The sequence below is a fragment of the Elephas maximus genome, chromosome 21 (genome assembly GCF_024166365.1).
Source record: "Elephas maximus indicus isolate mEleMax1 chromosome 21, mEleMax1 primary haplotype, whole genome shotgun sequence".
In the NCBI taxonomy this organism is placed as follows: Eukaryota; Metazoa; Chordata; class Mammalia; order Proboscidea; family Elephantidae; genus Elephas; species Elephas maximus.
Window position 1 is genome coordinate 39,838,997 of NC_064839.1, and position 12,433 is coordinate 39,851,429.

Below are 12,433 nucleotides of genomic sequence, written 5' to 3' on the forward strand. Positions count from 1 at the left end.
TCAGGCTTGTTGGCTCAAAATGTGGCTTAGGTCTGTTCATACAAGTCCTTGAGGCCTTGGACTCAGCTCCACAAGCCCAAGGCATACTCTGGGGAGGGTGCTTCCCAGGAGCAGAGACTAGAGGGAATCAGGCCAGCAGATGGCAGCCCCAGATGGGACAGTGAGGGTAGGGGGCCATGCCAGCACAGCCCCCAGAGGTCGAGAGCCTGGGAGGGCGAGGAACCAGGTCTGTGTGCCCCTGCACCACATACATACCCCCACACTGACCGCCGGCCTGCCCCTAAAAAAATGGGCTTAATCCCAGGACCCCAGGTGGGAAGCTGAAGCCTAGGCTGTCTTCAGGGACCTCTTCTCAAAAGCCAAGCCTCTGTGGGCACAGTGGCAGCCTGAGCAGGTTGAGGGCTTCCTCTGAGTCCATCTTAGAGACCTGCTTGTCGCCGATAATATCACCACCCTGCCCCAGGGGACCCTGGAAGAAGTGCCTTTCTTATTCTCTGGGCTCCCTGTGTTCCTTTTCTATAAGATGGAGAATCCTTTTCCACAACCTCAATCATCATTCCACAAAGACTCTAAGAGGAGAGATGGTGGAAAGAAAATGTGGCTCAAGGGTCCCTGCAGCCAGGCCCTGGCCCTGACTCACTGTCTGACCTTGGCCGGTCACTTACCCCCCTGAGCCAGAGTATCAGTGTCTGCACAGTGACGATCCAGGTCTTTGGCTGCCTCACTCAGCCTTGTCCCAAGGATTCATTCATTTACCAAGGGTCCATGGAGCCACTGCTCCCTGCAGGCACCACAACAGCACAGACCTAGCCTACGTCCAGAGGGCTTTCATGGGGGTGGGGGGCAGGAAGCAGATGACCTGGGTGTGCACAGTTTGTCAGCTGGAGATCAGCTCTGTGGAGAGACATAAAGCCAGGAAGGGGGCAGGGAATGCCTTGGCAAGTGGGGCATTGCCATTGCATGTGGGAGGCCTGTGGCCTCAGTGGTAGCTAGAGCCCCAGCTGCTTCTCTTAGAACTCCATCTTCTGCCCTGGGGTGGGGCAGAGGGCCTGGCAAGGAGGAGAGGGATAAATTTAGCCTCTGAGGTTCTGACTTGCTGAGTGGAAGTGGGCATTGTTGGGAGGGGTGGGGGCTAGGCTTTCTTTGATCCGAGCCCTCATTCCCCCCGCCAACACTGCAGATTCAGGGTTCCACACAAGCCCCAAGAAAGAGCAGGTTTCCCCTGGACACTGACCCCACAAGAAGCTCTAGGTGGCCTGAGCCGTAACCTCCACTGTGACTCTTCTCCAGGCAGCTCTGTCTCCTGCTGAACGCAGAAAACATCTTCCACTCGATGGCAGACATCCTGCTCCGAGAGGAGGACCTCAAGTTTGCCTCGACCATGGTCCACACCCTCAACACCATCCTGCTGACCTCCACAGAACTTTTCCAGCTGAGGAACCAGCTCAAGGACCTGAAGACTCTGGTACTCCGTGCCTTTGGGCTCTGACCGGGTATTGTCCTGAGGGCAAGCCAGCTAACAGTGGCGCCAGCCCAGCCCTCAACCCAGCAGGCTTGTGGGGAGTGCATGGGGTGACATATACACCCCCGGGACGAAGGGCTGCTTGTCAGCTCCAGCTCCAACCATTTGGAGATACCCACGCTGAGGTCTCTACCTACCTCCGGGGTCTCCATACCCACCTCCAGTGGCCACATCTTTCCCACTCATCGACACCCCCACCCTATGTACCTTCCCCATACACTGGGGCTCCGGTGGCTGTGGTTCCGGAGCCTAGGCCAGCTGAGGCCTCTCAGAACCGGGCCTGTGGATTATAGCCTGGAGGGGAACAGCTGCACACATAACCCAGGTGTCACACTGCTGCCTATCCTGGGCTTTGGTGAGAGCTCACCAGGGCTGGTCAGAGGGAGCAGGGAAGGCACTGTGACTCCCCTGTTCACAGAGCAGGACAGGGAGATGCAGGTTGAGGGCATCCCTCGCTCATCGCAGGGGGAATGGGCTAAGAGGGCCTCCCGGCTGAGTGCCATATAGAAGTGCCCATGGCTCCGTAGGTTCTATCCCCCCCATCTAGGCTGTGGTCATCCCTCCGTGCCCTTCTCCCACCTCAGACCCTGCAGACCCTGCCTCCTCCCCCTTCCCCGGGAGTCTCAAGGACATACAAGTGTCTGAGGGCATCTGGGGCCTAGAGACTTGGAATGATTCAGGCCACAAGCCCTGCCTTCATCCTGCGGTTCCTTCCAGACATTCGCAGAGGCCTTAAGAATTTTCCTCAAGGGCAGGGGCTCCCCCAAGTTTGGTCTCAGCTCCTGGGCTGTTTCCCAAGTACACAAGGTGGGTTGCAGAGGAGGGAGGGGTGCAGCTGGAGAGCCTGGCCCCTGCAGAAGCTTCCTTTTGCTGTACCCCTTACCCGCCTTGCCCTCCCAGCCCCAAGCTGAGACCACAGAGTTCTGGAGAAGACAATGACTGTTACTTTTCTGAGGGCAGAAATGCCAGCACAAATGAGAGGGTTCCCTCCCGACCAGACCCTCGCCACTGCCACACGGCTCAGCGAGCCCTGCCGGCTCTGTGGAACAGGGAGGTAATGACAGGGTCTGAGGAGGAGCTGTCAGCATTTCCTTTGTGACGACTCGTTCACAGCTGCACTGCCAAACACAGTACGGGTGCTGAGCTGGCTCCCCGGCCCCGCTCACAAGGGCCCCTGGTTCTTGGACACCCCTGGCCCTTCCCTCTGCAGGTCCCCTCTGCAGCAGCAGGCCTTCTTAACTTCTCACATCTCCCAACCCTTCTCAGGAGAGCCAGAACCTGTTCTGCTGCCTGTACCGCTCCTGGTGCCACAACCCAGTCACCACGGTGTCCCTCTGCTTCCTCACCCAGAACTACCAGCATGCCTATGACCTCATCCAGAAGTTGTATCCTTCATTCTGAGTGTTCTTCAGGTCTGGCCACTGAGGGACAGGAGGGAGCCAGGTGCTCCCTTCCACCCAGCCAGTGGGCCCTGCTGCCTCACACCCCATGCGCTTCCACCTCTGCCTCCAGGGCTGGGACATCATGGCCGAGGTGGGGGAGGTGTACAGATGTATTTCGGGGCACTGTCAGCAGCAAATCAGATGTTTGGAGGCCTCCTGGGGGAAAGCTGACTCTGGAGAAACCTGTGCCCACAGCATACAATTCCTGTACCAGGCCTGGAGCAGGGGGTAGATGAGGATGAGGAAGTCTTGGTTCTCATCCTAAAGGACATCTCAGCCAAGGGAGGGGACAGGTGCCTCAGAGGACAGCATCAGAACCAGGTGATGTGGCAGCAATCAAGGTCTGCAGGTGGCCAGGCTGAGTCTGGAAGGGTGAGCAGGAAGGACAGGGCTGCCCTGGGATGTGGCGTGGTGTGGCGTGAGGTGGAAGGAGCCAGCCTCAGTGGGCACCCCTGGCAACACTGCGGAGCCGGCCTCATGGGCTGTAGGGCTTTGGAGCAGAGGAGGAGCCTTGCCAGGTTTGCTTTAGAAAAGCTGGTCAGAGACATTGTTGGGGGGGGGGTGCCTGGGGAGCAGGGAGATGGGGGACTGCTACAGGCGCTCAGGTGAGGCCTACAGGCTCAGGTGTCAGCGGTGGGGCAGGTGAGGAGAAAAGGGACTTTCAGGGGCCACAGATCCAGAGCCCAATGGGGCTCTTCCTTTGCATGACCCTGAGACTGACCAGCGGGCCTCTCCCCTGCTCTACATGCTGTGGCCCCAACATTGGCACTGCTGTGCACTGTCCCCTCAGGCAGGAGCAGGCCCTTCCAGCCCAGCTCAGCCCTGCCCCCAGTTGTTCCCCATCAGGTTGCAGGGTTGTGATAAGAGCCTTTCAGAGCCCAGGCAGGCACAGGGGAGAGAGTGCTGGAGCAGAACCCAGGGCTCCAGTGCGGAAGAAACTATGCACTTGCCCTTGAGAGGGGCAGAGATGCAAAGAGAGGAAGAGAATTATGACCTTTGTGTGCAGAATCCTGCTTAGCCAGAGCCAGGTTCTGTGCACCAGAAACCAGCAGCAGGCAGAGAAAGGGGGCAAGGTACTTAGAGCTCCGGGCCCACCCCTGGGGTCTAGCCTCAGTGTCATGTCTTTGCCAGGTGTGGCCGGCCTGGCCCCAGCTCTCCAGGTGCCCCCACCCCCTACCCCAACTAGGGCTAGGGGCAATGTGGGAACGGAGAGTCGACAAAGACTGTGCCCACAGTGCTCCACCCCCCCCACCCCCCACCCCCCCACCCCCGCCGAGGCCCCTCATAGGGGCAGGGGCTGCCTAGGCGAGTGGTCAGACTTCCTTGACCACCCACTCAGTGGGGACCTGGAGGTCACTGTGGATTTCCTCACAGAGGTGGACAAGCTGGTGCAGCTGATTGAGTGTCCCATCTTCACATGTAAGAGTCCTGCTCTGGCCGCACGTTACCCAGCATGGCAGGTAGACGGCGGTGCCTGCAGAGAAATGGGGTGGAGCCAAGCTCAGAGAGGGAGGGTAGGCCATAGTTACTCCAGGATGCTTCTGGAATGTCAAGAATGTAAGATGGGGAATGACAGAGATGAGAAGACCAACTGAGCAGAGTTTGCCCATGTGCGTCAGAACCTGGATCCTGCCTGTGCCCTAACCGTGGACACAAGCCAGAGCTGGTGGTCAGACCCATTTGCAGGTGACTATCAGTCCCCGGTGGCGTAGTGGTTAAGTGCTACAGCTGCTAACCAAAAGGGTCGGCAGTTCGAATCCACCAGGCACTCCTCGGAAACTCTATGGGGCAGTTCTGCTCTGTCCTATAGGGTCGCTATGAGTCGGAATCGACTCCACGGCACTGGGTTTTTTATCAGTCCCCACCGAGGGGGCTGTACCAGCACTGTAGTGTCCTACTATACCTCCCAAGCACGCTGCCCTCCGCCCTGGCTCTCAGAAGTTGTGGGGCATCCTAGGCCACCTGCGGGCGCTCCTGTTTGCTAGGAGCTACACCCTCCTTCTCCTCTCTGGAAAGGAGAGTTGGCATTTGTTGGGAGCTGATGGGCAGGGGCTGCCTGATTAGTAACACCCCCGCAGGATGTGCAAAAGAGGCAATTGGCTGGGAGAGCACAGCGCTTGGCACCTCAACACATACAACACCTGCTCCCTGAAGCCTGCCACACTCTGACACGCATGTGTTTACAGCATGTGAGGGAAGATGGAGCCAGCCCGCCAGGGGCCACCTTCCCTGCCAAGCTGGTCACCCAGGCTGCCACTCGGTAGCGTCTCTGACCTGCCCAACTGAGCCCGCCAGCCTTCACCCTGGAGCCCAAAAGCAAGTGCAGGGACTGAGGCACCCACCTCCCCTGGCCTTCCCTAGCACCCGTTCAAACAGCCAGTGTCCCCAAACAATGGAAGCACAGTGACAGATGCCCTGGAGAAGACGAGCAGGAGAGGGACCTGATTCCCAGCAGAGTGCATTAAAGCCTGGTGGTCCCCTGGGCTGACATTTCACTTCCCACTGGCCTCGTCCCAAGGGTCTCCTGGGGCCACCAGGCCAACACGCACTCACCCAGGGCCGGGGCCAGCCTGACCCTGGAGAGCCAGGAGCCTTCTCAGGTCCAGGGCTTTGTTAGAACAAGGTGACCACAGCGTCTTGTGGACTGGCACAGCCCTTAACCCATCACCAACTTTTTTCGGAAGTTTGTGGCTCATTCTCCAAAAAGGATTCCCTGACTGGCCAAGAGACATAAGAAGCCAGTGATTGTCCTACAAGGGCTCATAGGAGAGAGACCATGTCACCCCAGCAGCAGCCACGCAGTGTGGCCAAGCCTGAGGCACAGAGTGTTGGTGAGCCAGGAAGTAGGGGGCCCAGGGGGTGCAGGAGCCAGTAGACTGTCTAGGCCTGGCTGTTCCAGCAGAAGCATGATCCTGTTTGAGTCCAGTCTCCCCTATGGGCCTTGGGGAAGCTGGGACTCCTGTGGCAAAGCCAGCCCCCAGTGGGGTCCAGGCACCTCAGAGTTGGCTAGGTGCTGGGCAGAGACCAGGGGTGCATCTCCTCCCCTTCTGGCAGGGTGGTGGCAGGGCTGGCATTTGAGTAGGGTTTCAGGAGCACCTGCCTGACACTCCTGGACTTCATGTGTGTTTAGCTGCACACAAAAGCATTTTCCATCCTGCCCTCCCTGAAAGCTGTCCTAATCCACTGTCTTTCTCTCCAGCTCCCCTATTTATAGTTCTCTGTGCTGGCACATGCGGAGCAGATGGGAATCTGCTCCACTGCAAGCCCTGAGCCCTCTCATGACGAGGGAGGTGGCTCTGCACGGGCAGGAGGGGACCAGGCCCAGCAACAGGGTTGGGGTCACCAGGCCGAGGTAGCTATTGCAAAGACCAGACAGATGGGCAGGTGGGTAGTACAAACAAAGATGAGATCATGGAAACCGCCAAGACAGTCCTGGGGGGGAGCAGGAGAACAGCCTTGTCTGGCTTTAAAGGACCCCCTGCCTTGCCCCCAGGCACACCGCCAGGCTGAGTCCTCGGGCTGTAGGGGCACCAGCACCAGTCCAGGGGGTCTGGGCCCAGTGGAGTCCAGGCCAGTGCCCACCCTGAGCCTGCCCTCTGCCCTGCCACAGATCTGCGCCTGCAGCTGCTGGACGTGAGGAACAATCCGTACCTGATCAAGGCCCTCTATGGCCTGCTCATGCTGCTACCCCAGAGCAGCGCCTTCCAGCTGCTGTCACACCGGCTCCAGTGTGTGCCCAACCCCGAGCTGCTGCAGACCGAGTGAGTGCCGCCAGGGGCCAGACCAGAGGGGCCCACTGAGGGAGACTGCCATCCACACTACAGCACATTTCCACATCAGAGCTGGGCTGGGGGACTCTGGGAGTGTTTACAAGGTGGCAAGGCAGTGGCAGTACCTTCTCTAAGCAATCAGGGTTAAGATTAGGAGGACAGCATTTAATCTAGGAATCAGAGGGCATCCTGGAGTTACCCAGAAAGAGGCCTCAGGAGAGAAACTCCTTCCCCTCAGAGCAATGGGGCACGAGAGCCAGGAAGGGCCTAGTTGTGGGCACCTCCCAGACCTCAGACAGGCCTTCCCATCCCAGCTGTGGCAGGGCCTCCAACCTAGGGCGCTGAGACCCCAGCATCCTTGAGATCTGCCCCTGGAAGAACAAGCCCCAGGTGTGCCTCCACCCAGAGACCTAGCCTGGCAGCCTCTGGGCAGAAGGGTTTCAGCCCTTGGGGGTGTCCAGGCTCCCACCCTGAACCCACTGCTGGCCCAGGCCCGAGAGTCTGTTGGGCTGTGTCTATATTTGGTAACCCTTGGAGGCTCTGCCTCATCCACAGGCATTTGGCATCCGAGATGGAAAATTTCACTTGTCAGGTCGCCATGGAAACAAGCAGAGCCACTGAGAAGATTTACGCTGAATGGAGTGTGCCCAGCTTGCATCAGATGCCCTGGGTGTCTAGAATTCCCTCCCAGGCAGTGAGAGCCACTCAGCAGGCCTGGCGCCATGCTCCAGTGCAGGGCTTCTGGCATTAACCCTGGGGTGGACACAGGCAGCTTTGGGGCCTGCCGGGCACTCAGCACCTGACCGCGGCCCCCTGTGCACTCCGTATGCCTGAGATTGGGTCTCTATCACCCACTCCCACCTGACCTGGCCCGCCATCCCCAGAGGTGGGTGTGGGGACCGATGGATCATCTGCCTCAGGTCCCAGCTCCTACTGCCCCTTCCCCCACCCTAGACAGTGCTGCAGGATAGCAGGGCTGGGCCTGTCCCAGCTGCCACCCCAACTGCCCACCGTGCCAAACAGGTAATCCCCAGAATAGCTTTAGGCATACTGAGTTTCCCAGAGGAGCAGCTTTGGAGTTGGGTTCGCATTTATTCCTCAGCCACTGCTCCTGAGACCCAGAGGGAGGCCGAAGCTGGTCGGGCCTTGCTGGCCCCGGGTATTAGGATTGCCCTGGCAGACATTCAGAAGGGGAGGAGGCAGGAGGCCACAGGAGCCCAGCCTGCCTTCCTGGGGCAGCCCCTTGACCAGGCAGTGGCCCTCCCATGGTGAGGGCAGCTGCTCCCCTCTGAGTTCAGTGTGCTACACCCCTCGTTGTGAGGAGGTGGGGCTCAGCCCCTGGGCCCTCTCCTGGGGGCTTCCAGTACTTGAGAGCTTGGATTTAGGGCCACCTTGACTAAAAATAAATAATTTTTTTTTTTTTTTTGACTAGGGAGGGAAACCCTCGTGGCGTAGTAGTTAAGTGCTATGACTGCTAACCAAAAGGCCAGCAGTTCAAATCTACCAGCTGCTCCTTAGAAACTATGGGGAGTTCTACTCTGTCGTATAGAGTCACTATGAGTTGGAATCCACTTGATGGCACTGGGTTTGGTTTTTTGGGTTTTGACCAGGGAGGGAGCCTACCACCTCCAGCAGACTCTTGGAGTCCTTCCACTGGCCTCAGGCTTCTCCATCAGTGTATAAAGCCCACCTAGCCCTGGGCTCATTGTATCAGACCCGGGATCAAGGAGAAGTAGCCTCCAGGAGAGATTGCTGACATTGTGTGCCCAAAGGAAGTGGGCCCCATGGTCGAAGATAGCTCCAAACCACAGGCCTCTGAGAGTCTTAACCCCAGGTGTGTTGGCTCAGGGTAGTAGGTCAGACAGTGAGTCCTGAGGGGGGCTATGAAAATGCTGAATCCCGCCTCAGCAGGCCTACTGGGTCCCCATCTGGGGAACCGCATTTGGCGAACTCCCCATGTGTTTTGGTTATAGTCAGCCCGGCTTTGGGGAGGCAGCGGCAGTGCCAGAGGGGCTGCCCCACTGACCACTGGCCCCAGGCCCCATCACCTCCCAGAACTCCCCATGGCTGGGCTGAGCAGGTTTGCAGAGGGGAGCTGGGAAAGTGAGGGTTCCCTCCAAATATCCCATGGTCAGGGCCAAGGTTGCAGCTCTGGGTAGAGGGTTCTCTGGGCCAGAGGGTAGTGCCAGCCTGGACTGGGATCTCCAGTGGCCCTACACCAGTCTCAGCCGTTTCATCATCAGTAAGTGCACATTTGGGTTAAGCTGGTCCTTAAACTCTGCCTAGCCTCCAGAGCCTTGGCTTCCCAGCCTTCCTAGCAAGGATCTGGGAAGAGAGAGAGATTTGGGCAGGGGGCAGGGGTAAGAAGGGGCCCCGAAACAGCTGGGGAGGGTCAGGTTGCAGGGCAGGGCATAGAGGGGCATCACATACCCTGGGAAGGGGCTGAGGCCAGGCTCAGCCCTGGGAGGGCCAGGCAGCTGGAAGGCAGCATCAGGTTGCCTGACAGGCATGCCAGCTGGGAGCAGCTGGGACGTCTGTGCTCCTCACCCTCTATCACTGGGTGTGCAAAAGGCACCAACAGGGCTATGGCCTTGGCCTCCCTCAGGCTTCCAGGCCATTCCTGAGGGGGCGTCTCCTCAGTGAGGCAGGAGAACCTCTGAAGGAAAGGCTGGTGATGCTCAGCTTTAGCCTGGTAACAGGTGTTATGGGTGGGGTGGCAGGAGAGAGCAGGCTTTGGGTTCTGGAATCCCAGCTCTGCGGTGGCCTCCAGTAACTCACTGCCCGAGGGTTGTTGTCAACATAGAACTTAGAGGGCCTGAGCTGCTGCCATGCCTATCATGGCAGGCAGGGAGAAGAGGGGCTGTCCTGGCCTCCATGCTCAGCTGCCCCCCACCCTCATGGGGCACATACCTCTGCCTTCCCTCCCCTGCTCCCAAGACCTCAGGCCAGGAAAGGTATGCCCACAGAGAGACTGGGAGAAGTCCTGCCCATTACAGGGGCTGCCGTGCCTTGTCACCAGAAGAGCCCAGGCAGCCCTCCCTACCCCACCCTGGCCTCATCTGCACACATCACCCTGGGTCTGCCAACCATTGCTAGCATCTTCCAAGAAACCCCTAACCTCGGTTCCTCCTGTGGACCTGATGTCCTTGGCTTGCCAGGAGTTGGGGGCGGGGGGACAATTTAGGGGTTGAGACAGTACAGCACCATGGGCACCCAGCATCAAATGACATACTTCGGTGTCATCCTGTGGCCTCGTGTTTCCAGGCCAGCACATCTCTACCTATCTCCCCTGGGTTGGGGCTAGCATCTGGCCACCCCTTGAGTCAGGGCTCCGAGCTCCAGGGTGTCCCTTGGCCTCCTCAGAAGCCCAGGTTGCTCTCAGGGCTATGGCACCTGAGCCACAGGGTTACTGTGATGGGGGGTCCCCCCCCCATTGCCAGGGAAGTTGAAAGCAGCAGTGTTCAGAGCCCAGCGTGCTGCCCACAGTCTGGTCCCCAAGAGCCACCTGGCTCCGTTTGATCCTAATATTAAGTTGACTGAGCCCCAGGAAGGAGGCAGCCCCAGACACCACCACCCATGATATTTTTAGGTGGTGCATCTTCAGCAGGGAGGCAGGAAGGGAAGAGCTGTGGGCCCAGGCGAGGTCAAGTAGGGGTGTAGGATGCCACCTCCAGGCTCCAGGTGGGCGTCTGATCATTGGCGGGGTTCCCACTGCCTCCCAGCAGCCCAGTGGCTGGTCAGATTCTGTCTGGCTCTAACTATTGGTTGTCCATGCTTGGCCAAGTTGTGTTACCAGCAGCCAAGCTCATTGGTGAGGTTCTGCCTGGCAAAAGCTGCATTGTATTTCCCCCAGAATAGACTGAGCAGCTGACGTGTGCCAGGCCTCAAGCTGCTAGGCTTTGGCTGGCCTTATCTCAGAGGGACAGGGTGGCCACAGTGGCCAGCATCGGGAAACTAGGTGGGGCACCGGGCTAAGCTCTTACACATCCTCACAACCAACCTGGGAAGGGGTCTCTATGGTTGACATCTCTTTAACATGAGGAAACTGAGTCACATACCAAAAGTCAGATAGCTAAGAAATGATTATGGTTGGGTTCAAGTTCGTCTCTTCATGAACTCATGTCAGAGCCTCTTCATGAATTCTAGGGCTCAGGGTTCTCTGCTTAGCTGACTAGCCCACTAGGCCCTGGGGGCGGGAAGCAGTTACTTTCTAACCCACACAGATCTAGTTCCAGGCTAGCAAAAGCAGAGTGAAGAAACCGAACATTTCACAAGACTCTGCTAGAAAGATGGTTAGGAATGGGACAGGAGGCCCAAGGGGATCCAGTCCTCAGGAGCAAGGTGAATGCTGGGCTTGAGGTGTGGGTGGGGTACAGCAAGGCTACTGCACTGCACAGCTGTAGGGAGCACACTGTAGTTGTGCAGTGCACAACCCATGTTGCTGTACAGACCAACTGTGGGGAGGACGGTGGCAGTAGGAGGTGTAGGAGCTGTCAACATTCCCAGTGGTGAAAACAGCTCTCCTTTCCCAGGGATAGAGGACTGTGGGCCTCAGGCCCCAACACTCAAAAACAGATGCCCTGCCCAGAACAAGGGCCAGGCTGCCTCCTCCCCCTTCTCCTCAGACCCTGTTCCAGGTCCCAGCTGGCTTCCTGGCTGGCTGCTAGCCCTGGCTTTCACCCCAAAGGGAGCTACTCGTAAACAGGAAATGCTTCCCGATGAGATGCCTGCTCTGGGAGCCGTCACCAACCCACAGGCTGAGGGTGATATCCAAGCTGCCAGGCAGCAGTACTGGCTAATCCCACCAACTGTGGCAGGGAGAGGTGCTCATAGGGATCCCTGACTTTGGGGCCGCAGAGATTATGGGGCTGTGGCTGACTGTTGGAGAAAGGTTGCCAGGCCTAAGGCAGACAGACAGACTCTGAGGCTGAGCTCCAGACCCCACTGCCCTCCTATGGTAGGCACAAGTGGGTCCACCCTGTGGCAAGGTGTTCTCCCCTCAGCCCCACATTGTGCTGATACACTGACCCCAACTCCTTCTGCTTCCCCTTCCCAGAGATAGTCTGAAGGCAGCCCCCAAGTCCCAGAGAACCAACGCCCCCAGCATTGACTATGCAGAGCTGCTGCAGCACTTCGAGAAGGTCCAAAATAAGCACCTGGAAGTGAGGCATCAGCGGAGTGGGCGTGGGGACCACCTGGACCGGAGGATCGTCCTCTGACACACCTGGCATGGTGAAGGGCCCATGAAGTGGTCCCATGAAGCACTGGGGCCTTCAAGCCCCCTTCCTCAGGAGCCCAACCAAGGACCTGCCTCTCAGGGGCAGGGCTAGGCTTGGCTACCAGCCAAGGGCAGGGTAGGGGGACAGAGGTTGCTCTATCCACCCAGGCTCCTCTCACAGCCCATTTCCCCAGGCACTCAACTGCAACCTGGCACTCAGCTGGCTTCCCACCCAGGGTAGAGCCACAGCCTAAGATGTCATCACCCATCCTTGAAATCAGTCTCTTTCTAACACCCTCTTGTACAAGAGCTTGGCCTCCCCAGCCCACCAGAGCTCTGTCCCTGTGCATCTGTGTGTATACATCCGTGAACATGCATGTATACATGTAGGGGCCAGGGGCCAGCACAAAGGTCTGTACTGAATGACACACTCCCTGCCCTAATAAAGAAATGAGAGCAAACCCTCATCCTGCTAACCGCC

At 58.4% G+C, this 12,433-nt stretch overlaps 1 protein-coding gene across 4 annotated transcripts in view; it reads left to right on the plus strand.

The window, feature by feature from the left end:
* Positions 1-12,419, plus strand: part of VAC14 (VAC14 component of PIKFYVE complex) — a 103,289-nt gene extending 90,870 nt beyond the window's left edge. The window contains exons 15-19 of one of the 4 annotated variants that reach the window (XR_007514570.1): positions 1,291-1,465; positions 2,789-2,907; positions 4,304-4,383; positions 6,164-6,348; positions 6,575-6,627. Coding sequence is in view for 3 of the 4 variants with exons in the window: in XM_049863727.1 (XP_049719684.1) it covers positions 1,291-1,465; positions 2,789-2,907; positions 4,304-4,383; positions 6,575-6,725; positions 11,791-11,953 (688 nt within the window). In the remaining variant the exon portion in view is untranslated. Of the gene's footprint in view, positions 1-1,290; positions 1,466-2,788; positions 2,908-4,303; positions 4,425-5,648; positions 5,796-6,163; positions 6,349-6,574; positions 6,726-11,790 lie in introns of those variants that run through there. The other 3 variants (XM_049863727.1, XM_049863728.1, XM_049863729.1) reach the window with 3 other exon arrangements.
* The last annotated feature ends 14 nt before the right edge of the window (positions 12,420-12,433 follow it).